Source organism: Haemaphysalis longicornis, unplaced genomic scaffold (assembly GCF_048455015.1).
Source record: "Haemaphysalis longicornis isolate Haplotype H1 unplaced genomic scaffold, Haemaphysalis longicornis Haplotype H1 scaffold_7, whole genome shotgun sequence".
NCBI lineage: Eukaryota > Metazoa > Arthropoda > Arachnida > Ixodida > Ixodidae > Haemaphysalis > Haemaphysalis longicornis.
In genome coordinates this window covers 8988995-9012942 of record NW_027526422.1, presented here as the reverse complement: position 1 = coordinate 9012942, position 23948 = coordinate 8988995, and the positions used below count along the sequence as shown (strand labels likewise).

At 49.7% G+C, this 23948-nt stretch overlaps 2 protein-coding genes across 2 annotated transcripts in view; one reads left to right on the top strand and one right to left on the bottom strand.

The window, feature by feature from the left end:
• The window catches only part of LOC144144440 (uncharacterized), a 37215-nt gene extending 29838 nt beyond the window's left edge, over positions 1-7377 (bottom strand). The window contains exon 1 of the mRNA XM_077675879.1: positions 5659-7377. Within this exon, the coding sequence (XP_077532005.1) occupies positions 5659-6692 (1034 nt within the window). The 5' untranslated portion in view covers positions 6693-7377. The remainder of the gene's footprint in view (positions 1-5658) is intronic.
• A 7177-nt stretch (positions 7378-14554) lies between these two features.
• Positions 14555-20747, top strand: LOC144145000 (uncharacterized). Its single transcript, XM_077676499.1, has 4 exons — positions 14555-14798; positions 15522-15710; positions 17258-17392; positions 20644-20747. The coding sequence occupies exons 1-4, from the start codon at positions 14555-14557 to the stop codon at positions 20745-20747; spliced, it is 672 nt and encodes a 223-aa protein (XP_077532625.1).
• The last annotated feature ends 3201 nt before the right edge of the window (positions 20748-23948 follow it).

Here is a 23948-nt window from a genome sequence, read left to right as displayed (position 1 = left end):
CTTAGGATGCCATCCGTGATGTCACCCATTCATCGGAACTCGAGAGAGCTGCGGTCACGTGACTGTGACTTCGCAGAAACGCACGCAACGAAGAGGAACAGCAGGCACCGCAGGCGTAAACTGAGAGCGCGCCAGAGGCCGAGGAGCTGACGGATGACGCGAAGGGGTGCGCGGACCGCCGCCTCTGGGCGCCAACCCTTTTAACAGGAGTCAAACGGTGCAGAAACGGAGCGCAGAGAGCGGACGACGACGCCTTGTTCGCGGCCGATTTCTCAACCGCGTCTCTCGGTGGCCGGCACGACTGCAACGCTCGTCAGAGAGACCTTTTCTTGGCATCGCTTAGCGCAACCGTGCGTGCGTGGCTTCCGAGGAATCAAAACATGGCTTTCGAGAAAAGCGAACACGCGGACACCCAAATACCGCGTGTTCTACATGCACAGTCAGAGAAGAATTGAATTCAAATGAACGAGTTGAGTCATTACTTTTGATTCACACCATCAAGGGGCATTTTTGAGGCACATGCAGACGCAGCCTGGGATTCCTTGCGTCAAACGTTCAAAAGCTTCAAAGCCATGCTTTGAGGTTAATATATTTCTTCTCACCTTTTATAAGTTGCTGACTCTATCCGGACGTTGACGAGGATGAAATTTCATAGAGCAACTAGCGACTTCGCTGAGAGAGTTCCGTTAACGTTTTGACCCCAGAGGTCGCTTGCTATAAGATTGATGCCGGCAGTTGCGACAGCTGGGCTTTGACGAATTATGTATACCAGAACTACCATGTACGAGTAAGTTGATAAAAAGTGTAACAACCTACTGACACTCGGATAAAACTGTCAGTTCGTTCCTAGCTAATTTCAGCGACTTTGATGCTAACACGGCAGGGACACCCTGAAGAAATAAGCGGACAGTATGTCGTCTGTACTGGGCTAGACGTTTCCTCGCGTGAGCATAGGGGCTGTTAACAGGTAATTAAAATGTGCAATGTATTAGCCTCAACAGGTTTAATAAAGCTAAGTTGACAAATGCCGCAACGGCCTGCTGTCTAGAGCGCCGTGCTAGTATGCGTAAGCCCTAGGTTGGCTGTCATACCGGCAGTACCTTTGATTGATGAAAATTACAAAATAAGAAGACGGCCGCTGTTTCCATAAGATAGGGGCAAGTTAGTGATCCCCGAGTAGTTTATAAATATCCGCACACCTCCACAGCGGCGCTCCACATTGCACACAAGTATCGTGTCAGCTCGATAAACCTTACTTTGACAACAAAGGACGAATCTATTTTGTACGTACAGTGTACCTCTTGAGCCAGCGTTGGTACTAATTATTGCTGCTTCTTGTGTCGATTCAGCGGGTAAGCGATTCTCATAAGGAAGTCATGAATATAGCCAGCGATTATGTCAGTAATAGTTATAACGGTTAAACCCTAACTCCTTTTTTATTGCCTGTGTGACTGGAAAACTGAAAAGCCACTTGCTCGGGCAGCATCAGTGTGCATACAAGTATTTAACGTGCGCAGCCTAGAAAAAGTATAATACTTCCGTAACCAACACAAGTTAGCAATTTAGCCAGTGTACATGGAATGTAAGAGTGACCAGTGATGTTAGCACAATCATTACAGAGTTTTATTGCGTAATCGCGTATTATGCAATAAAACTGCATAGTTATCGATATCTTCTGGCTGAAAGCCGAAGTGTTTCAGACATGTTTGTAAATGTCTGAAACTGTGAAATATAGGCTTCTGGACTCTATACCAGCACATCGCGAGTGACTCGAATCGTAAGTTGCACCATATTTCTGGTGAAGAGGAGCCCTAAAATTACAATACTCAAGCAATATTATCGGTAAAAATGAGTTAGACTTGCACCGGTGCTACACGTCTGTTTCGGAGGCCTTCGGAAAGTCCCCGAACGAACTGTCTATCCAGTGGCGCATTGACTACGTTTGTGGCGCACTTGTAATAAAGTAATCAACTGTCAATAAAAGTTACCATAATCTCGGGACTGAATTACGGTTTATGCAGTTGAATGAGCATGACATTATGCTGGGTCGCTTTGCGAAAGTTTGGCGTCGGCGCCCCGCGATGTGGATTGGATGAGACGTGAAAATGCGCACCCGAAATTCTCATATATCCTTAGCTGCGGCGTCAACGTACCCACCCATTGCATTCACATTAAGGTGGATCGGCCAGTGACGATGACAGCTACCGTCAGAGGCTCGATGCCGATTCATCCACTCCCATTTGGTTGCAATGTCAACCTACTCACACACAGTTCTCACATACCCACTCAGGGACTTGGGCTAGAGATGGTAACAAAAGCTTGGCAAGGGCTAGATGGTTGAACATACTGAAGACGAGGGCGCTAAACAACGGGGACCAGAAGAAACACGTAGAAGCGATGTTTGTACCTAGCGACGGAGACAGCTGCAGTCAGGAGCTCACGGCCGATTCATATGGACGTATGCATTCATAGAAGGCTATATAAAACACGCAAGGAGCCCTAAGTGTACCTCTAAATTTTTTAGCAAAGAAAACACCTCGTAGGTATACCAAGCAGAGACATAAGCTAGTATACCCAAATAAAAGATTATTATATGGAAATACGTAAATTTAAATATTTTTGATTAATCAGTCCTAATTCTCAATGTTTATAAAGGGTGTTACATCCATAAATGGAACACTTAAAAAAATCTTGAGAGAACTGCTGCTCCGTTCGAGCTCAAACTTCACACGAAGGTCGCACTTTGAGTTCCATTTTGTTTACTTTACTATGATTTGGGAATACATTCCTATGATTCGTATGAGCTCTTATGTAACTATATGTGGCCATCATAAACTATCGACAAAAAAGGTTTTCTGATCGTCTGATCCCTCATTTGGCTCCTTCCTACTATGAATCGCGGTCGCGTGTTTCGTTTTGCCTGTCCCAGGTAACGCCATCATTCCACGATCAACTTGCCCGCCCAAATTGGCCGCCCTTTTCCCATAGGCGAAGATCGATTTTATTTCTCTTTAGAATAAACAGAGAAGTACTGTCGTTGTTCCCGGTTTCAAGTTAAATAGACCCCAACATGCGACTTTCGTGTGAGTTTGGGCGCGGACGGAGCAGCGATTCACCCAGGAAATTTTGTTAAAGTGTTCCATTTATCGATGTAACACCCTGTACTTTTCACTGACGTCAACTCAGGACACTCAAAGAAGCCCAGAAATACGGCAAAACAACTTTTTGTTTGCGAGTTCGATATTACGCGAATTGAGCGGAAATTGAAATTTCTGGATATCGCGCCGATGAAGGGCGCGAGAAACAGGAAGTTCGAAATGAAGTACTTTCCGCGGTTACCATGCTGCGTGTATACCTTCAACGCGCAGCTTCGATCGGTGGCTGAATCATTATGCTAGTGAGCACGAGGTCGCGGGGTCGATTCCTGTCCGCCGGTTTTATGACGAGGGCGAAGGAAAAAGAAAAAAACGCGCCGCGTATGCGATATCGAGGTGCACGATCCCGCGGTGGCCAAAATTAACACGCACGGCTCATTGCCGAGGTGCAGTCTCGGGGATTAAGGGGAACGGAACACAAAATACACGTTCAATGCGGGAGAGCCGTTTGGTAACTCAATCACCTCCATTCCAGCCACGGAAGACACGTGTAATCCGAAAAAAAAAAAAAGCAAGATATTTTGAAAAGCTTTCATATTTCGCGCTACAGTGACGGGATATGGGCACGAGTGACGGAATACAGACAACCACTGAAACGTACTTATCATTCTGTCAACTGAATGTTCGAATTTCAGTGACACAAACAGACAGAACCATGCAGAGGCCCGGGCCTACTTCCATCTCTCAGTCCTGTTTCTTGCCGGTGGCTCTAGGTGGCCGACAATCAAACTAACATTGTCCTGTGACGTCATAGAGACGTCATCGTAAAGTGGCTGACGCGTCGTCACTGCTTCACTTGTTTTCCTTAACGTCTCCGCTATTCGTTTGAGGTTTGCGATAAAATTGGTATCATTGCTATAGGGACAAAGCGGTATTTTTAATGAAACAAGCTGGTGCTCTTCGTCTGCGTGGCCCCTTTCAAACTTCAGTAGGAGTTTGCGCTATGCGTTTACGGTCATAATATTTTGTTGCTTGCTTTTATCAGACCGGACAAGCAACGAGAGACCTGTTGATATTTATATGTATATGCTCAAGACAGTGAGAGGAACCGCTTTCAAAGACAGTTTTCACGGCTGTACAAAAGTCTAAGAACGCATCCCGAAACGCCAAAGTGGATGACTGTGGATATGTCACCTGATGGTGAGGGGAAAAGTTTGACTGGCTAACGTAATTTTATACAAAAGCTGTTCTTGAGGACAGAATAGCGACTATCAATTCAACATTGTTCTACCTAGTTCACGTCACATTATGAGCTTTGCAACAAGTATTTGGTTGTGTTCTAACGAGTCAAAAGAGCACAACATACTTTTCTCGTTTTTAAAACTTTGGTGTATTGCCTAAACTATGTTTTTAAACCTGAAAATTCTTTTGATGTCTCGCGAAGTGCGCGAAAGCGGGGTCCTCGCGATTATTAAGCCGTTATAAGGATAGGGAGGAATGGAAAATTTTCCCGGCGCTTCTAGCGTTCTGAACACGCAAAAAAATAAAAAAAAACGGGCAATTCAAATTTCGTGCGCCACGCTCCGAACAATCACATGGCTTCAGCGTGTCACCATGCAATTGGACGGCTAATGCTTGAGGCCGTTTAGCGTGCGTTGAAATTTGGTACGTGCAGGCTACTTTTGTTTTTCCCCCTCCATCCCAAAAGGCCACTGCGACTTGAATCGAATCAACGATCTTCGTCAAGCAGCCGCATGCCTTACCCACAGAGCCACAGCAGTGATTAGCCTCAGAGGAGTTCGCCATATGCTGTACGGGTTGCGTGTTGGTGTGTCTTGGCGGCTCCTATGGCTGAAATTCACGCCGGGCATATCACCCCCTTTGGTAGTAATTGTGGTGTTGCATCAGCGAATTTTCTTCTCATTTAAACTAGAAGACGCCCATCACGCAGACAACGTCTTTCTTTGATGGCTGGGGACACGTTCAAATTCAATTGTTGTATAATCTACTTTTCACGCGCAGCATCGTTATTCCAGACATAACGCGGAAGACTGGACACATCTTGGGCTATGGTGTTAAAAATTCCCATTAAAAGCAGGCTTTGCATGAGCAGGGCTAATTGAAGTACTCAGGTATTACTTTTACCGTGTCAACATTTTATGGCCACGCGCAAGTCTTCCGTTGGCCAAACAAGGTTCCTGCATTTGTTATCTGAAGCAAACTATCGCAGGACAAAAATGGGTGACATATACTGGCACGCACTGCGCAAAAGCAAAAAAAAAAAAAAAGCCACCTTTTCTGGGCGCCTCGAGAAATGCTTCGAGCACATATTTTCTTGCGCCTATAAAAGCTCCATTCAAACAACGGCCGCGTTGAAACACTCACGACTCAACCGTCTTGGTTTGGCTTGATAACGAAGAGATTGATCTTTCGTTCAATGCCCTGCTTACTCCGTTTATTTTCCTACCCAACTTCTGTCAGTAAACCTACAGTGAACGGGTGCGGAGGCCCCCGGAGACAAGTGAGAAAGCTTCCCCTGGCGACCCGTGCCGATCGAGCTTACCTCTCGTCGCACTCGCAGTGGCTGAGCGTGTGCAGCCTGTAGTTAAAGAGGTGGAACTTCTTCTGGAACGCCTCGATGGTGAACGGGCAGTGGTCGTGCTCGCGGCAGCAGCGGTCGGCGCGCGAGTTGTGCCCGAGCTCGTTGAGCTTGCGCGCCGAGCTGCCCGAGCCGCACCAGTTGGTGCCCGGGTACAGGAACAGGTCTCTGCGACGCCTGCCCCTCCGCGACCCTTCGGCGCGTCCTCCTCCGCCGTCGTCCTCCAGCTGTTTCCGACGCAGAAGTCTCCGGCAGGCCCGTGTCTGGCGTCTCCAGTGGAGGAGCTCCAGCACGTGCTCGTCCAGCTCCTGTTCCGGCGCGTCGGTGATGACGCGCAGCTGATCGTCGCTGCACTCATCTGCGGTGCCGTTGGAGCGGGCGCACTCGAAGTCCGCCGCGAAGGTCTCGAAGAAGTGCTCCAGGGAGTCGGGATCGCGCAGGAGCTGGCACTCTTCGAGGCGGCCGTCCCGGAACACGGCCTGGACCAGAGCGCGGCCGTCGGAGACCTGGCGGAGCAGGACACCGTCGTTGGCGTCCCAGCTCTCGACCGCCGTCAGCGAGCCGTAGTGGACGCGGGTCTCCCGTTCGCCGTCGGCCGAGCGCCGTTCCACGGCGAAGTCCGGCACGTCCTGGTGCTGTCGTCGGGCGGCCCGCGTGGCCGCGAGGCCAGCGAGAGCCGTCAGCAGCAGTAGCGCGCGGCTCATGGACTGCTGCCGTCGTCTACGTTCCGTCCGGGATCCGGAGCGTGCATGCCGGCTCGAGACGCGCGCCCGAGACGATCCCGGTGCTCCTCTCCCCGCGAAGAAGACGCGCTGGCGAGGAGGGGGAGGGCAGAGTCCTTCCCCTCGCTTCTTCCGCGCGGCTGCCCGCTCCCCTCGTGTCGCGCTGCCCTCCCGCCCCGTCCGAAACCCCCGTCGGGGGGCAAGGGAGCACCGGGAGCAACTGATCGGCTTCTCTCCCTCAACTGATGACGATGGCCTGGGTGGGGACTGCGTCATCGGCCGCCGATTCCTTCCTACAGACTCTTCTTTTGTGGAGGGCACAGTGAGCGGAAGATGATGCGAGACGCTTTGCTTTTGCGCGTGTACGTATGGCCAGCCGGGAGTAACTAACGCGCATGATGCAAAAAAGCAAACGCATCTGGGAATGCGGAAATGTCTCCTTAAGTGAAATTACGAACTGTGCATGCCCTAATAAATAAAAAAAGAAAGAACGGACAAGTATGTACCAAAGTTGGTGCGCGTAGCGAACTTGAAGCTCTTCACCTTCACCATTAAGAAACAAAAAGGAATGGGAAAGTCGAGCTTTTGCTGCCTATTCAATTAAACGTTCTGATTTTTTGTGTGTGCCCTAATTTCGCATACGTGCGAATCACGTTGTACATGTCGGGCAACGTCGGCCTTCTCCGAATGCATTACTTACGTATAGTTACGCGTGCGTAGTAAGCAAAAAACAGCGCTAAGCAGTGCCTTGTGCTTCACATTAGTTGTCCCAGTTTGACATGAATCGATAGCGGATAGCGAGATAGTAGGCATTCCGGAATGGGATGCCTAAATGCCTGATGAAACACGTGGAACGTGTTTGATGCAGTTTGCTTACAGAAACTCTAGCCAGGACAATCACTTTGCTTAGGGGTAATCGATTATGTAAGCTTAGAAAAGCGCATAGAAAGAATTTCGTGAAATCACCGTGAAATAAATCTCAAAGTGGATATTATTTTGGCTTCGAGTTTGTGTGATTTCTTTTCTTAATGAATGCATAAACTATCTTCCTAAAGAATTTTTCTGTGATGTTATCTGTACGTGCCTGACTGAATAATTCAAACACACCCGGTTTAAAACCAAGTCTGCACCCTGCCAGAAGAACAAAAAAATTGTCTCTTATGAAGAAATTAACTTATAGCGAATCTCTTGTACGATTAATTGCGCGGATCTTCAATGTCTGTTTTCCGGTGTCAGCAAAGAAAAATCACAGCATTTTCAGCACCCTTGTGGTCGGCTTTATTGGCGTAAATAATTTACAAAAAAATTGAAAAAAGACGAACATAATTGTTGCCACCGTCTACGTCGACGGAGACGCATCAGCACTGTTAGCCCTCATTCACACAGCCGTCAACTTCCCCGTTACAGCACCGTAACGTCAAGAAACCGCGACGGACAAGTAAACGAGTAGCGTTCGTACTGGAGCTCTCCGTCAGATTACAGGGTCGTCTGCTTAGTGATCAGTTTAGCCTATAATTGAGCGTTTTTAATCTGAAAAGTAAAGAAAATGGTTTGTGCTCACTTTTCGCTAAATTTAGCCGTACAAATTTTTTTTTTTTTTCTGATTAGCTGGTTTAGCGCGGGGCATGGTCCCGTCACGTTGACGTGACGGAAACGTAGAGCTCGGCCTCCCGTCACCGTCGCACCGTTTTCGGCGAGAAATCGGCCGAAAAACGGCGCCCATAACGGAAGACGGTGACTTAACGGTGATGTGACGGGGTGAAAAACGGCTGTGGGAATGAGGGCTTACACTGCCGCAGGACACGCGAAAACTAAAAGTCATGCACCCCTCCCTCCGTATAACGACGACAATGGTTGAACGCGAAGCTATCTAGTGATGAATTCTTTGGTTGGCCAATCCCACACGGCGAGTATGTGCTGCTCTGGTCTCTGGAGTACGCACCACTTTTCTATACTCGGTTACAACTTAAGAACGGTAACGGAATTTGCCGCTGTGTCTCATCACTGCAACCGGATGTTACTCCGCGCGGCACAAATAGCGCGTTACTGGGAATATTTTGAACATGGCACAAACTGTTTTCCTAAGTTTTTGGACTTAATATGCTTATGGACTACGGCAGCGACGACAAACAAACTACGTGAGAAAAGGCAGACGATATCACGCATTCATAGCAGCCTCCTTTCAAAACGCGCGCCCGTTGACATCCGGGTCCGTCACTTAGGCGGAGTGATACCGTACATGAGCTACTGCCGTTCTTAACTTGTTCCCGAGTATAGAATACTCTCGGGTGTGACTCCGTAGGGCTAACGTTTGGGTTTGGGGTGCGCGGAGTGAATCGGTACGTGCAGCTTGGCGTTCGTTTCGACCATGTCGAAATGGAGCAATCGGATAGACGCCGGCTTCATAGCTCGAGAGACCCAGGTTTGATTCCAGCCACGGGAAGCGTTCTTTAACGCGAAGCTGTTGAGCAAATCGTTTGTGTATGGTGTCCGCAGTTAAAAATACCAGGAAAATGCCGAGCGCTCGAGCACGCGTGCCTCGAGCGCACGTTCGTCAAGATCAGCATACCCACTTAAAGAAATTAGCTAATACTGCCCCCCCCCCCCCCAAAAAAAAAACAACAACAACAACAAAAAAAAAACTCCGACCTTCTCCGCTTGTCTCGAGCGCGCGTTGGTCAAGTTAAGCATACCCGAGGGGATTGACCAATACTGGCCAGAAACACTGACTCCAGCCTTGGCCGCCTGCCTGGAGCGCACGTTCGTGAAGCCAAGCATACCCATTTAGGGAGATTGGCCAACATTGGCCACAAAAACTCCAGCGTTCGCCGTATCGTGACAACACTTGCTCGGAACGGGGACGGCGCGTCATAGCGTACGCCTTTCATTCGTCCGTCCTCGTGTCGTCGTGCGCATGCGCTCTGTACCGTAGAAGAGCCGCGACTTGAATGTCGAAGCTGCTGTAGGTGATCATTCACTCCCCATGGCCCAGCCGCGGATAGTTCGCCCGGCCGAGGAACAGGCCGCGCTTCGAGAGGCTATAGGCGTGCAAAGCATCCGCTGGAGACGATAAGTCGCGCTTGCAGAGTGGCTGGCGTACGAAAACGCCGCCCAGAACGACGAGCTCACTCTGGCCTTGCAATGCTCAACATAAGATCATTGAAATGCTATGCCACCGACTTCAACCACGACACCACAACACGAAACTAAAACTGAACTCTGCGTCCGTCAATTTATGATCTCCTACAACAGCTTCGCCACTGAAGTCTCGCGCGTGCAAGCTTCCCTGACTTTTTTTCTCTAACTTCACCTACGATCAAATTATCATCACCGTCAGGGGAAGTTGGCTTTCCAGCAGGGCGTATTAGCGAATACATCTGTGAAGACACTAAAGCTTCACTTTAAAGAAAGGTTTGTGTGGGATTGTTCGTGTCACGCATAAAGCGCTTCACGGTAAGACCAGCTTAGAACGCGCTTTGTTAAAGGCATCTCAGCAGGAGGAAAAAAAATTACATCAAGAGCAGTAATACAAATTACCGCAAATGACGGGGCCGCCTACATTTCTGTGAACGCTCGCGCGTAACCGACATTGCGTGGTCTCACATCACTGCACTCAGTTTCGCAGATAGATACGTCGCCTAAAGGGCACTTTGAGATTCTGCAAAACCACTGGCTCCATAAGTGTAGGTTATGGCCCGGCGTGTTGATGCCAACCTTTAGCAGTTGATGTTTCTTCGAAAACAGAAGGAATGCTGTAAGTAACCCCATGAATAGAAGTGACGTCACATTATGACGTCACATCCACTTCAAACAAAGTCAACACCCATGGCGTTGAATGAAGTGTAGTGAAGCAGCAGTGGGGGTGGATCTCCCTCCAACCTCAATGTCACACTTACCATTTTCAACAACGCGGACTTACACAGCATTTGGCACCACTCCCTCATGTTCGTGAATGTTTCCGCAACAAGGCCTGCTAGTGATCTCGAAGAAGGAGTACAGACAGATTTATTCCAACTGGTGCATGTGTGCTACCTCTCCAAATTTCACTACCCCAGTGACCGAATATGTCGCGAAACTATTAGTGCAAGTGTAAACCGATGATTCAGAAACCAAACCAAGTACTTCAACTTACTAACCAAGTTGATAAACAATAAGTAAAAAAAGAACAGCTTGTCCTTCGCAGACCTCAAACGAAGCCACAAAAGAAACGCGGCGATCGGAGAGGAGCTGGATTAGCTTACGCTGGCATCAGAGGTGGCGCACTTGCCAAGTGCCGCGCGAACGTCTCGTCGACTGCGGCGCAGGAGGGGGAACGCGAGACCGCCACGATTGATCAAGGAACAGTAGGGAACAGCGACCCGACGCCGCCAGAGTGTATGCGCGCCCATCGTTCCGGCTTTTGTAGGGGCCGGAGTCCATTCCGAGGGGGACGTCTTTGTATACGGGGCGTTTGATACAAGGAGGGCTCAGAGCTCCGTTTGGCAGCCACGCTGCACCTCCCTCCTCTGCCCTCGGCAACCCGGGGAGGTCTGCCTCGCGGCATTTCCCACTGATCGAGGCCGTAGCAGCGCAATTCGGGGGGTCAAAAGCTGGTCGGTAGAGGAAGGTAGAAAGTGCAGCTTGCGGTGAGGTCGCCCCCGCGGTAAGAAGCGGGAACGGGGCGCCGACGCGCAGCCGACAGCGGCTGTCGCTGGCATCGCCAGGTAGGCCGGATCAGAGCGGATCTTTCTCGCCTTGTGGCCCAGCCGAGTCAGCTTGTTAGCGAGATCAGCTGACGGCGCGGATTATCCTACCGCGCAGGTTCGGCACCCTAGCGAGGAACAGCGCGATGAATAAAAGAGAGGAAAAGGAGGAATGCAGGGGCACGGACCAGACTCTCTGCTTTGCCGCAACAAGGCACGCGACTGACGCGGTTACGAACGATGCAGGTGCCATGGCTTGCACTTCTTACGCCGTGCCCCGCGCATGGAATGCCTTCACCGGGTCTGTGGCGCCTATTTACGACGCCGTATGTTTCCCGCCACGCGCGTTTCAAAGGGGCCGTCCTGGCAAGCCTTAACATCTTCGCTTTCTTCACGTCACTACTGCGGGCAAGATTAATTGGCTCTGGGGAAGCCACCCAACCTGCTGTGTACGTTCTCCGCATTATAGGAAGACGGATGCATCCGTCTTTCGGTTTATTGCGAACGCTCGTGCAGAGTGACTTCGAGATACGCCAATTCAAGCGTTAATGCCACCACGCACTTAACTTTAGATGCCTATCACAATAAACTCTATGAGGGTAACGTGTTTACTTTGGGATAAAGTAAAGTAAAAAAATAAAAAGTAAACAAGAACTGCCTACTGGTTTAAATCACATTCTGATCTCTGGGAGTTCGGCTGCCCACGGGAAGTGTATCCAACGTTTCCAGGAGGGAGAAACGATGTGATGCGTAAAAAAAGAAAGAGTGAGCGAAGGCACTGCGGCAATATCTCTCGAACGAAGTACTGGAGCAGTGTTGAATGGTTGTTATTGAACACTTCTCCATTTGAAAAAGATGCTGATCGCTGAGTTGAGGTCCCTGTCAAGAAGAGGGAAAAGAGCACCGCGAAAAAGCTTGTCGAGGCATCGACGGTCATACAAGCATAATACGTGTTTGGTATGTGACAGTGTTTTCGTGTCAAGAGGCTAGTTCAGTGATAATGGCAGCATTGATTTTTGTTTCCATTTTAAAGCTGAGACACCAGCGGTACATGCACAAATAGCGTATGTTCATATTGCCACCGCCGCCGCTGCCGCCGCAGCCGTCGTCGTCGTCGTCGTCAGCAGCAGGATCATCGCCACCGCCAATGTCGTCGTCATCGCCTTAATTTCACGCGACAGCACCCTGCCACCACCCACGCTCGCCCCCACGGCGAACAGCGACCGAAGCAGGTAGGCCTTCGACCCGCTCTCTGCTGCCCTGACTTGCCGTGTTCGTCTCCAGTGCGAAATTAATAATGCTGAGAGGATGGATTAGGGACTTGACTATGTAAACGGGGGTTCGTGAAAGCCGAATCTCTGTTCGTGCAGCTTTCAAGCATGAGGCTTAGTGTCTCGTGTCTGTCCCCGTAGGGCATCTCCGACATAACGCTCCAGAATGACCAATAGAAGCGAATAACTGTGCAAATTCGGGTAATGACGAAGCCCAACGCATGATTTGATTAAAAAAAAATGCAAGTTAGCCGGGACAACACGCAAGGAGTGCAGGCGTACTGCATGGTGCAATATCTTAGCGCAGGTGGCCTTTTCCCTAAAATTGAATGCTCGGCAACGTCACTCGCTGAATTTGCACACTGGGCCGCATAAGATTGGTCTTTCTGGGGAATTGTGGTGAAGGCGCCCTACGGGGACTTCTTAAAGGGCAGGGGGACACATTTAGCGCATATTTTCGTGCGGTAAGCATAGCAAGAAACTGATGAGCAGTGTGTGCCGAAATGTCTGTCGACTTACTAATCTCGAACTAGAGTTATTCTAGTTCACTCTGTCTTGAACATTCACAGATGTGTGGCTGTACAAAATATCCGATTTAAAGGCCACCGACTCGAGACCAATTCGTAAACAAAAAATCTTCTCTTTATGCCATTCCACTGTTCTCATAAGTGCTCGCGATGTGAACAAAATGTAGGGGAGGCTCTTTGCTTTTACGCCTAGCGTGAGGCAAGAGCTCACTTGCAGTGAATGTCGACCTTGCACCGCTCAAAGCGGTGATCTAGAACGGGGAGGAAGAATAAGACGAAAGATGCAGAAGCAGCTCTGGAAGCACCGTGCTGGTCCTGAGTTTTATTTTATTCTCGTTTTACTGTTGTTGCCTTTGCGAAGCTACGGTGTGTTAGTGTTACTCAATGAAAAGCAATGGTCCATAAAAAAAGCAGTAGTTAATCGCGCTTGGTGACGTAAACGTTGTGAGTGATAACTGCACGTTTTCCTTTTTTTCTTTTGCAGAATATAGCCAGTTTCACCGTTTTTGTTTTGGGATGACACCTGGCTTGATGAGCGGCCGTAACATTGGTGCAATGAAAATGAATCGCAGACCCACAATAGCGTGAACTTTTTGTCGTAGGTTCTCCATCAACCTGAGTCCACGGCCCTTCCGCTGCGACCAGGTGGGACGAGTTGCGGCTTCCAGCGAGCTACGCAGACGGCCACCCCAGTTCCTGCTCTCCTGCCGAGCAGTTCCGAGCGCAGACGCGAAGGGTCCTTCCGCTAGAACAGCCTTCCATGAGGTACATGATATACTGAGTTCGCTTTGAAAGACAATCACTGCGGTTTCACAGCCTTATGGTGGTGCTACGGAACGCGGAAAACACATTTGAATGTGAGAGAATTGACATCACTCATTAAAAATATACTGTACAGAAATAAAAAAAAAAATGTCCGTTCAAAGTGGTTTAATTTATTGGGTTTTTTTTCTTTACTCAAGCTTTCACACTTGAGTATACCCCGGCACTAAGGCGCTTCGGTCACTCAAGCCAATATCGTCGTGCTGCTAATGCACTTTCACAGTGGCCGCGAGAGGGTTAATCACACTTGTATTTACTACCTTCTGGAAACCTTCAATACCAATTTACGGTACTCTTGTGTGATTATGCAGGAAGGGCTGTACACAAAGACTACGGATCTTGGTTTCGGGCCGAGGATGCTTTATTATCTGGACGATTTCCTTCAGTATACGAGCAGTTATCGCAGTCGGAGAAAGTGTTTTGTGATGTATAAGGGTCACGTAGGGTGTCCAAAGGGGGGCTTTCATTTCACCCTGGGTAACCATCGCTCCCCGTTTTATACCGGAAGAACCTGTCAGGTTTTTACCAGCAGGTCTGTTTAAGCTTGAGCTTGGTGTGCTGACATTAGAGAAAAAAAAAATCCAGGAAAAAGCTGCCCAGTCGCGAGGAGCCGGGCACGACCTTCGCGCCATGGTTTTAGCAAAAGGACACCGAGCGCACGTGAGCGTGCACTACCGAGTGTGGAGCGACCGGCGTCGTCCAGGCTTGTGCGTGGCCCTGCGTCACGTGAGGAGCTCCAGCCTTCGTCGTCGTCGTCTTCGGCGCGGCGGACCTGTGGCTCGCCGGGATAGGAGTGTTATTACGCCATCTCACTCCCGCAGGCCTTTCGGCGAGCCATGCCACCCATGGACGAGTGCGTCGACCTTCAGCCAGCGGTTGGGCACAGCGCACCGCATCGTGGCGACACGTTCGACGAGGCCCAGCGATCGGGGCCGCATCGGGAGCGGCTTCCACAAGGGCTTCGCGCTGGTCCCAACCGGATTCAGTGCCGCTGGCTGCCGTCAAAAAGCGACGAGGGATCGGAGGAAGACCCCTTTAACGATTGCTACTTCAGCCGATGGCCCGCCCACGAGACCGAATGTACGTACGCCACTGCATGTCGTGGCTTCTTGCGTCTCTCGCAGTAAAATAGGGGAGAGAGAGAGTTAGAGTTGAGTTCTGCTTCGAAGAAATTGATAAGGATAATTGATTCGCTGCGCCCTTAAGAATACAGCGATCCAGACCACTGTCCCCAACAGGACCACACCTCTCCTCATTATTGTCGCTGTCTCCAGTGATAAGTGCAAGTACAGTGCGCCGCTGTAGTGCAAGTCCCGTCAAGGACCATTGTAAGGCTCCCCCGACATGAGTGGGAACAGGGGAGCCGTGTGATGGTCATGCTGGCGATGACAGTGCAGCGTGTCGCATGTACGGGCAATGTGTGTTTGTTGTCAGATGTAAATCACACTGTTCGATAAAAGAGGGAGGGACTGCAGCTTCAACTGCATCGCATTTTATATGGATAACAGTACTGAACAATGGAGAGACTGAAACTTGGCGCTATACACCGAACTACACCTAAAGTGCGCTCGAATCACGCGTACCTGCAGGTGAATACTCGAGCCTCCAAAATCTACCTGCCCGAGGAAATCTCTTCGGGGACTAAACGGTGATTATTATAGCCTTGTTGGTACTGGGAACGCTTCCCCTGTCAGGGCAGTGAAGGCGTCCAATCTGCTTCGCAGCTGAAGGCGGCTTTTCTACACCACTGTTGACGTTCAACAGATGCCCAGCGTATTAATGCATTCGATATATGCTTTGCAGGGGCAGCTGGCGGAGGCGTCAAGCGGTCCGCGCCAGAGCGCCACGAGCAGTGCGACGACGACCTGGGCTGCCGGCGTTCTCCGAGCCGGGTGTGCGTGAAGAGGGCGCGCGATTCTCGCAGCCGTTGCCAGTGCCCCTACTACCGGCCCGTCGAGGCTACTGTGGACGGCGTCGCCCGATGCGCCGCAGGTATACACTGGTTCACGCCTGCAATTCCCTCTGCAACAATTTTATACGCGGCTAGCGGTATTTTATTTCTCTAGCAAGTTTAAGGGGCCCTGAAACTTGCTTGTAATTAATACCAACGCTGTGGCTTCGGAAGCGCGGAGAACTTGATTCCGCGCAGCTGGACGTCTTTTTTAATTGGCTACCAAACCCTTCTATCGCCTCAAGTGAAACGCAGTCGGCCAGACGCCGTGGTAGTTTCCTCCTCCCTGTATAGAGTTCCAAAGTGTGTTCGGTACGCTTAAAATGGATGCAATCGTCTGAAAGCGTTCCAGAGTTAGGTTTTGCGTTGAACTGCAGTATTCGTTTTTGATGATTCAGGTAACCTATTTTCATGAATTGAAACGTGTTCGTCGCATTCACCATTGTGAACTGACAATAATGATGCGTAGTGCATTCCACAGTGAATTAATGATAAGTTGATGAAACTTGGCTCCGTGATGTAGTCGTCTTAGCGGTCAATTGCACAATTTTTTTACAGCGAATTTTTTTACATATAGCCACCCTCCGGCGGTGGTCCATGTCCGTCTGTCCACGCGCCGCATCAACGCGAAAAAGTTTCGCCTCCAGTTTATCGTGAAGGCCCCTGTATACATCTCAATCTAATGTAGGTATCCGGGAAAAAAATCGCACTGAAATTGGCCCTTAACTCTACTCTATCATTACGTTGAGTTTCAGTTATTGTGATTAGTTATTCACAAAAAAAACTGTAAACGTTACAAAATTCCCTCCTTCTGTCGATACAGGGTTGTCTACGGATGGAGTATGGTTACAGTAAACGACTACAACTCTTGTGTTAAAAGTATCCCTCCAAAATTTGAATAAGAATTTGTCCTTAGGACGACTGTAACATCACGCCAAGGTCTATATACTTTTCGTAAGTACGTAGTTCGCAATGAAGTGGTAAATATTAGGGAGTTCCCGTCCGCTGTCAATACATAGGCTTCCACGGAAGGGAAGCGGACAGCCCCATGTTTGTCCGCTAGAATAAAACTCAAGGCCTTCCGAGTTTCATTCGTCTATTTACCTAGGAAGTATGCGCAATCGCAAATTACGAGCAAACGTGTCATGTTTCGTGTACTCCTTTGGGTCTACTGAGTCGACCCAAAGGATGGATGGGTCGACTGAGGTTAAACGCAGCGCATCTTCGCTGCTAGTCCTTCTTCACAGAGTGAAAGGGATGATGAATGTTTTAATATAGGTCCACACTAAAGTGAGAGCTACAGAGCTTTTGCAAGAGCAGCTTGCCGCTTTGCCACGAAGCGTATTCTGTCTAGGACAACGACGACGCGAAACATTTCTAGCAACATTTCTACACACTCTCTAAACAACGGCCATCACGGCCGAGATAGAATCCGCGTCTTCGTGCTCAGCAGCACAACGCCTTAGCCGTGCACTCCGCCACCGTGGTTGGTTCAGCGTTTGGCGAATTGCAAGCATTGAGGTTCCAATTTTATTTGTTATAGGTGGTGAACCAGCAGACCATTTTTTTCTTTTCTGCATGTGCGTAGTGACGGACGTGTTCGACGAAGGGCAACTGCCGGAGCAGCGCAGCGTGGCCTCCCCATGCGTTCGGCGCGGCGTCCACAGCCTCTGCGTCTGCGTCTCGCCCTACGCGTCGTGGAGCATGAACATTTGCCAGCCCGGTACGTTCGTCTATTTGGGATGGGGGAGGAATCGGACGGCAAGGCTCACTTGCCCGTCTGCGTACGCCACACTCAGCGGCAACTGTCAGCTGAACTGTCGGCTCTTCGGGCTTCGTTCGCGTTTGTGCTCAGCGGTTTAGCTGCTGATTTATTACTGTCCAACAACGTCGAAAAAAAATGGCTGCGGCTTAGTTCAGCTAACCCTGGATATGCAAATCGAAAGCTTAATTTAGCCTGGTTAAGTGCTGGTTTCACTTGGTGAGCCTCTCATTTACGTGTAATTATTGTGCGTAGGTATACACTCATGGTTAAGCCAGGTTTGACGGCTGTGCTATGGGTCATGGGCTAGACATGACTGTGATAATGAGACACGCATTGTTAGGCAGACGCCGGGTGGCCAGACGCCGCTTGCCGAGCACGGATCAAAGCCGTTCGGTCCCGTGCAACGCTCGCAGAGGCCCGGCCTCGCTTTCATTCATGGCGAACGCGGCGTTCCTCTTCGCCGGGAGCAAGACGAGGCATGAAGACGGCCCAACGGCGCATGCGTGGGCCAGCAGCTGCGGGGCAGCGAGGGAGCGGGGCAGTAGGCTGTATATCAGCTGAGCGGCCGCTCTGACCGCAGCCGCCGCTCAGTTGAGCAGAACTGACTGACAACAGCGTCTTGTGCGCACCACTGAAAGCGGGTCACGTGATGCGCTGTAAGGGGTGGGCCGCAGCTGCGGTCAAACGAAGGTCAACTTGCGTATGACGGCGAAACTGCTGGACGAGATTAGTAACGCTTTGCTTAAAAAAAAGACGGTGAGGAAAAAAATGGACGTACGTCATATCACCCTCCATATTGCGCCCAAATTCGCGGTGAGGCTTGGGCATGCCTAGAGTGGGAGGAAGGGGGGAACAAACCGTTGCAACGTGATTCGACCAATAAAATCGTGGGCTTTTTCGCATACCTCGGTGCACTTGCTAGGGCTAAGTTCCCTAAAAGCGATAGACTAGGTTATGAACTGGAGATGCCCGCAGGGCCGAAAGGTTCAGTGAATAACGAAGAAAAAGATAAGCAACGATTATCTACCCACAGAGTAAATGAAAATTTAATGAAATGAAAGGGAGATTGACAGGTAACGCAAATATAAACTATTATAAGTAATTTTTCAGGGAACATTGCAATGAAACCACCCCGTCGACGATAAATTCCCCAAGGCCGCCCAACGTACAGAACATATTCAATCGCAGCAGAGATATATTTTACGAAACATAAGTGCAACTCGTACACAACAGCTATTTCTTACGCATTTCAGATTTGCTGCTTACAAACTTCGGAAAAAAACAGCATTAAAACCAAGTTTTATGGTCATCGCACGCTGTTCGTTCGAGCAACCAATTGAGAGCATGTTTTAAAGGTGTCTGTTGATAGGACTTAAGGCTATGTGCAGACTTATAAACATGCAGGTGTCAAATTGTAAACATGCGATTTAATTATAAATTTTATTTAATAAAAGTAAACAAAAGAACTCCTTTCTGAACCATCCCATGAGGTAACTATGAAAGAGGCCAGGGGCAACTAACACAGGAAACGCGTGTGATAAGGCCGAGTGCCTATTCTAGGTAACGTCGCGCACAACCAAAATTGTTGTTGCGTAGAGTTGTAGTGTCGCAAAGGCGTCTGAGGCTTTAGATCACTAGGTCTATATAACCGAAATCGGGTGTCAAAAATATACTTTATAGGTGTTGGCCTTCGGGACGTAAAGGAACTCTCATGTTTTCTTTCGCGAGCAGCGAATGACTTCTGGCGGTTACTTTCCTGGGTCGTTCGTGTCTTCGTGGTGGCACTGGTGTCGTCATCGATCTCGATCGGCTCCGTCATCTTCAAATGGTATGACGTAGCGAATTCGTCGCATGCGCATGCTGTGCTTTAAAACAGACACCGTGTCTTAAAACGGGTTCTCCGAACCCTCTGCCCCAGGCACACACATGCATGTGAATAGGTCTAACTGAAAAAATCTCCTTCACAACACCCGTGAATACACCGTGACGCGTAGTCGATTCTTCTATGCGCTGACATCTCAGCTAAACGTCGACTATCAGTAAATAATAATTCTATGACTGTCCGCTTCCCGGAATATAAAAATTTAGGGATTATTACATAAGTGGGGCTCTCGACAGAAACTTTTTGTCCACCGAGGGTTTTATGCTTCGTATTCGTACGCTAATTGTAAAAAAAAAAAAAATAAGTACATTCAAATAAGCCGGCCGTCCTAGCTATGAGTTCAAAGAAATGTGTATAGAGAGAAATGCTTTTTTGTGCTTTTTAAAGGTTTTACTGGAAAGCCTTTATAAGGAAATTGCAAAAAAAAGTGTTCGAATTCTTCATCTGAAAATTCTTACCGAATCACGAACTTCGACTTGAGCCTACTGTTGAATCAGGCCGGAGACAGACTGGGAACGCAGTTTCAATGCACCATGTCTTGGTTCCTGTTATTCTCAAACTGCGCATGGGCTCAGTGACTCGGAAACGCATACGCATGTTGCAGGCGTCTTCTTGAAATTGCTTTTGACTTTGCTTAACCACGCAGCTGGTGGACAAAAAAGTCCGGGCCAGCACCAACCGTCCAGAACAACGGACTCGGCTTCTTTACTTTAACATACACGATTGTACCCGTACTCAATGCGACCTTGCATGCCACCGGGGGCCCCCAAACGACCAGCAGCCAGGATCGGCGTAACGCTATCCTAGTCGGGCTGCTTGCTCCGACCACTAACTACGGCCAGGTATGTGAGTGGGCCGGTTTCCGGAATGAGCAGAGTCGGGGTGGTGATGTCGGCTCTGAAGACCCTCGCTGCATACCGGTGGCTGGTGGCGCACCGTCACTACACGACACGCCGGCGCCTGGGCCAAGTTCGTGTTTCGGCTTATCCGCTCGCCATTTTACCAGAGCAAGGTGTTCCAGAAGCTGACTGGCCACCAGGCAGGGAAGAGTGGCGGCGGAGCGAGACCTTCGAGGACCGCCTTTCATCGAGGGTGCCCCGCGGTAGCAAGCCTGGTTATCGCAGTAGCGCCACTCGCGGGCATGCGACTGTCGCCGACGGTGTTCAGCACCGCTGCTATCGTGTCCCAACAAGCCCACCTGCCATTCACACCACCGCCGAATAGCTCAGCGCGGCAAGGCGTTGAAAACGCTTGCAACGGCCGCTCACTGGTCGTGTGGCAGGTCCAACCCTCTGCGGACAGAGTTCCTCGGTGTGCCTACCGACAGGACCTCTCGCCCCATCTGTGCCCAGCGAGGACGCCCCGGCGTACCTCTCCTCCTCCATCTATGATGCAGCGGGAGCTCTGGAAGGCATCCTCCAAGGACTCTGACGCATCAACGATGATGACTCGATGACCTGCGGGGGCTCTGGGACGACACAGGCTGTAAATAAGGCAATAAACCTCCGTGAAGCGCGCGTGGTCATGCGTGCCACTTGTAAGCACGAAGCGCTAACGATTAGGTGGCTGACTGTCTTCTGGAAATATACTGCCCTTAAGCGTGTTCTTTTTAGTGTAACTGGCTCTACTCCATTTTACACCGACCAGTACAAACACACAGCATAGATATTGAAGCCCACACTCTTCAAGAATCCACTGACTATTCGCTCACGAAATATGCCAATTCAGATTAACTCTTTCAGAAGACTAAACTTGACTATGTTGTTGTGACGGTTTGTGCGCCGTGCCAGCCTAATATATGACAGCTGCTAAAAGCATTCAGTTTCGCAACTGATCGCGCACCGCCATTCTTAAGTAAAAAGTTTGTTCCACAGAAGGTGCTGTATGACGGCATTAATGAAAATTCATTCTCACCATAAGCTGTGCGCGCTTAGTCATTCCCCGTCGAACTCATCCCTCATACCGTACCCTAACGCCTAGCTTCTTGGACTAGCGTCAAAGGCCAAGAATCATCGTACTTTGATGTTTTGTGGTGCTGAACTTATGTCCCTCGTTTACACTCCTTGAAATCTTTTCTCCAGTGGATAGGATTTCCCCGGAATCATACCGTGTGCGTCTGTTCATGTGTGTTCCGTGTGTTTAAAAAAATTATCACCAGACCGAGTGCGGAGAGGCGGACGTAATTGACAGCTGAGAAAAAAATTAACGGATCCCTTCCCTCCAGAAACAGGGGTGCCCCCGAAGCTAGACTTCGGTGAAAGCGAAAACGACCAAACTCGAAAGGCAATGACCGCAAAACGAAAACGAACACACTTAGACCAAAATAAAAAGGCGATGACTTAAAGGAAAACGCAAAACCATCGATCGACTAAAAGCCCTTTTATTTCCCCGATCTTTACCGGGACGCAGATGTTTGGTATACGTTATTGTACATCATTCTTCCGCGACGATTGGGTGCGTTCTTCAATGGCTGGTCACTCTTCCGCGGCGCGAACCCCGAGTGGAATACAGATGGCACACTAGAAGGTGAACTTTCGGACGAGTGCGAGTGACCGCATCTGTGATGTGGCGTGATGACAGCGACGACGGCGGCGACGAGCGACACTTTTGCGCGAGCGCCAGCTGCGAACGGCGAGCGAGAGCTGCGCCCGAAGAGCACGTGGGTAAAGTTGGCTTTGCCCCACGGCGTTTCGGCGTACGCCACCACCGACTGCGCAAGTCAGCCAATACAAGCTTCGCTTGAAAATTTTCGGAAATAAAAGGCAGACCTGCTGAGGCTCGAACCCAGCACGTAAGCGAAAGAACGATACTCCTGCGCCCACAGAACTTAAAAGAAGGCCAGGAAGAGTTAAAGGAAAATTCTACCAAAAAGGCACGTTCGTTTCTTCGCCACCAGTATACGAAGGTTCTTCACTTGCGCACGCTGCTATGATGATTTTAAAATTGGGTGTAGCAGTGGATGAACACGTCGGTATAAAACGCGGTAACAAAAGTCCCGATAACGGGCACACCATGCGACAGCGGCTACGTCACATGGAGTTGCGTCCCAGTAAAAGCAAACAATTAAAACTGCAGCAAGAACAAATATGTTTTTCACTCTTCGTGTACTGATACTAACGCTGTTCCGATACACTCCGAATAACCCACTCCAACTTCTTGCATAATAAAATATTTAGGCGTTTACACGAGTTGAATTTACATTTTCCCTCACTAAAAGTCACCTATCCGCTCCACCGTGGGCGCTTTCAGCGACCAGTTGAAACGAAAATACTGCATTCGATATAAAACGATACACATTTTCTAGCTCGCAGACACAAGGTATTGTGACATCGTGCAAATGTTAGGAAGTGATTACTTAAATATCGAAGAATTTATAATTGATCTACACCGCACAACTTAACGCACAATGCAACCTCCATCGTCAAAAGACATCAGTGATCATGCAAGGATTAATCAGTTGAAGAAAATGACTTGCAGTTCGAGGCCTCTTTTGGGTGTTGGCACTTGGAACATGAGCATTTCAAAGCCAGGGGCGTTTATATATCCTTGCGGAAATTGCCGTTGTTGTGCTTGAGGCCCCTGAATATACACTGCTCTGGGCAGCCGCCGTCCACGGAAAAAGCAGCCGTGGACGCAATGGAGGGGCTTTAGTTGTGATCGAGGTCGAATATGGCCATCGGGTCTTTGTTACTGCCGCGACGCCGTCTGCCTCTGGCAGGGGTGGTGACCGTCGTGCGTGCTTTCACGTATAGGATAAAGTCTGGGACTGGCTCTACGAGCCGCAGCGCGCCCTTTTTGTCGACCTGTTGTTCTCCAGTTTCCTTGGTTAGGGGAAAATACCGCCGAACAAATCAGCCTAATCGCGGGGGTGAAAATAGGCAGTTTTAGCATATCGTTACCGTGTTTGCGTTACCGTTTACCGTGTTACCGGAAGCGCTGGCGACGGTGAAGCCTGTGCCGGTAAGTTACCGTTCGCGGTAACTCTCGCGCTGCGCAGTCTACTCCCGCAAACACGGTAAACGATAACGTAAACACGGTAACGATATGCTAAAACTTCCGAATGACTGTCGCCCCATCGCCTTCGGAAGGGGACACAGTGTGCGCAATCCGAGCACATACTCCGGCAAAACCCTCGCGGGCTCGACAGAAAAGTGAAAAAGGAAGAATGAAGGGGTGACGCGAGGAAGCGGGGCATACTTTGCTGTGCGCCTCATTCACTAGGGCCCTCTGCCCACGCACGACATTCATCCAGTAAGCTAAACTGCACGTTTCACCCATTACGTAGCCCCATCGCATTCTTCAGTGACCTTGCAAGAGTCTTGAATGTGTGCCCACGGCCGCTTATCTCCCTTTTTTAGGAGATGGAGCGGCCGTGGTCAGCCACCGCCGCTTGCACTTGATTCTGCTTACACATACAAAGATTGTCCTTCGCCTTTCGGGCCTGCATCGTGCCAGTCTCCACCCATCAATGGCCGGCAGTCCCTCTTTTTCGCCGCGAGTTAGTGCGGACTAGAGCGTAGCTTATTTAGTGGCTCTAGTGCGGACCACTCCTTGCTTCCCCGGCCATACCGTGACCAGTCTATCTCCTCTGCTGAGCTGTGTTAATTGCCACATTGTCTCGCACAAAGGGAC

Coding starts and splice junctions, on each gene's coding strand:
- LOC144145000 (XM_077676499.1), top strand. CDS start 14,555: ATGCCACCCATGGACGAGTGCGTCGACCTTCAGCCAGCGGTTGGGCAC. Junction 14,799..15,521: donor GCCCGCCCACGAGACCGAAT/GTACGTACGCCA, acceptor TATGCTTTGCAG/GGGCAGCTGGCGGAGGCGTC. Junction 17,393..20,643: donor CATGAACATTTGCCAGCCCG/GTACGTTCGTCT, acceptor GCCTACCGACAG/GACCTCTCGCCCCATCTGTG.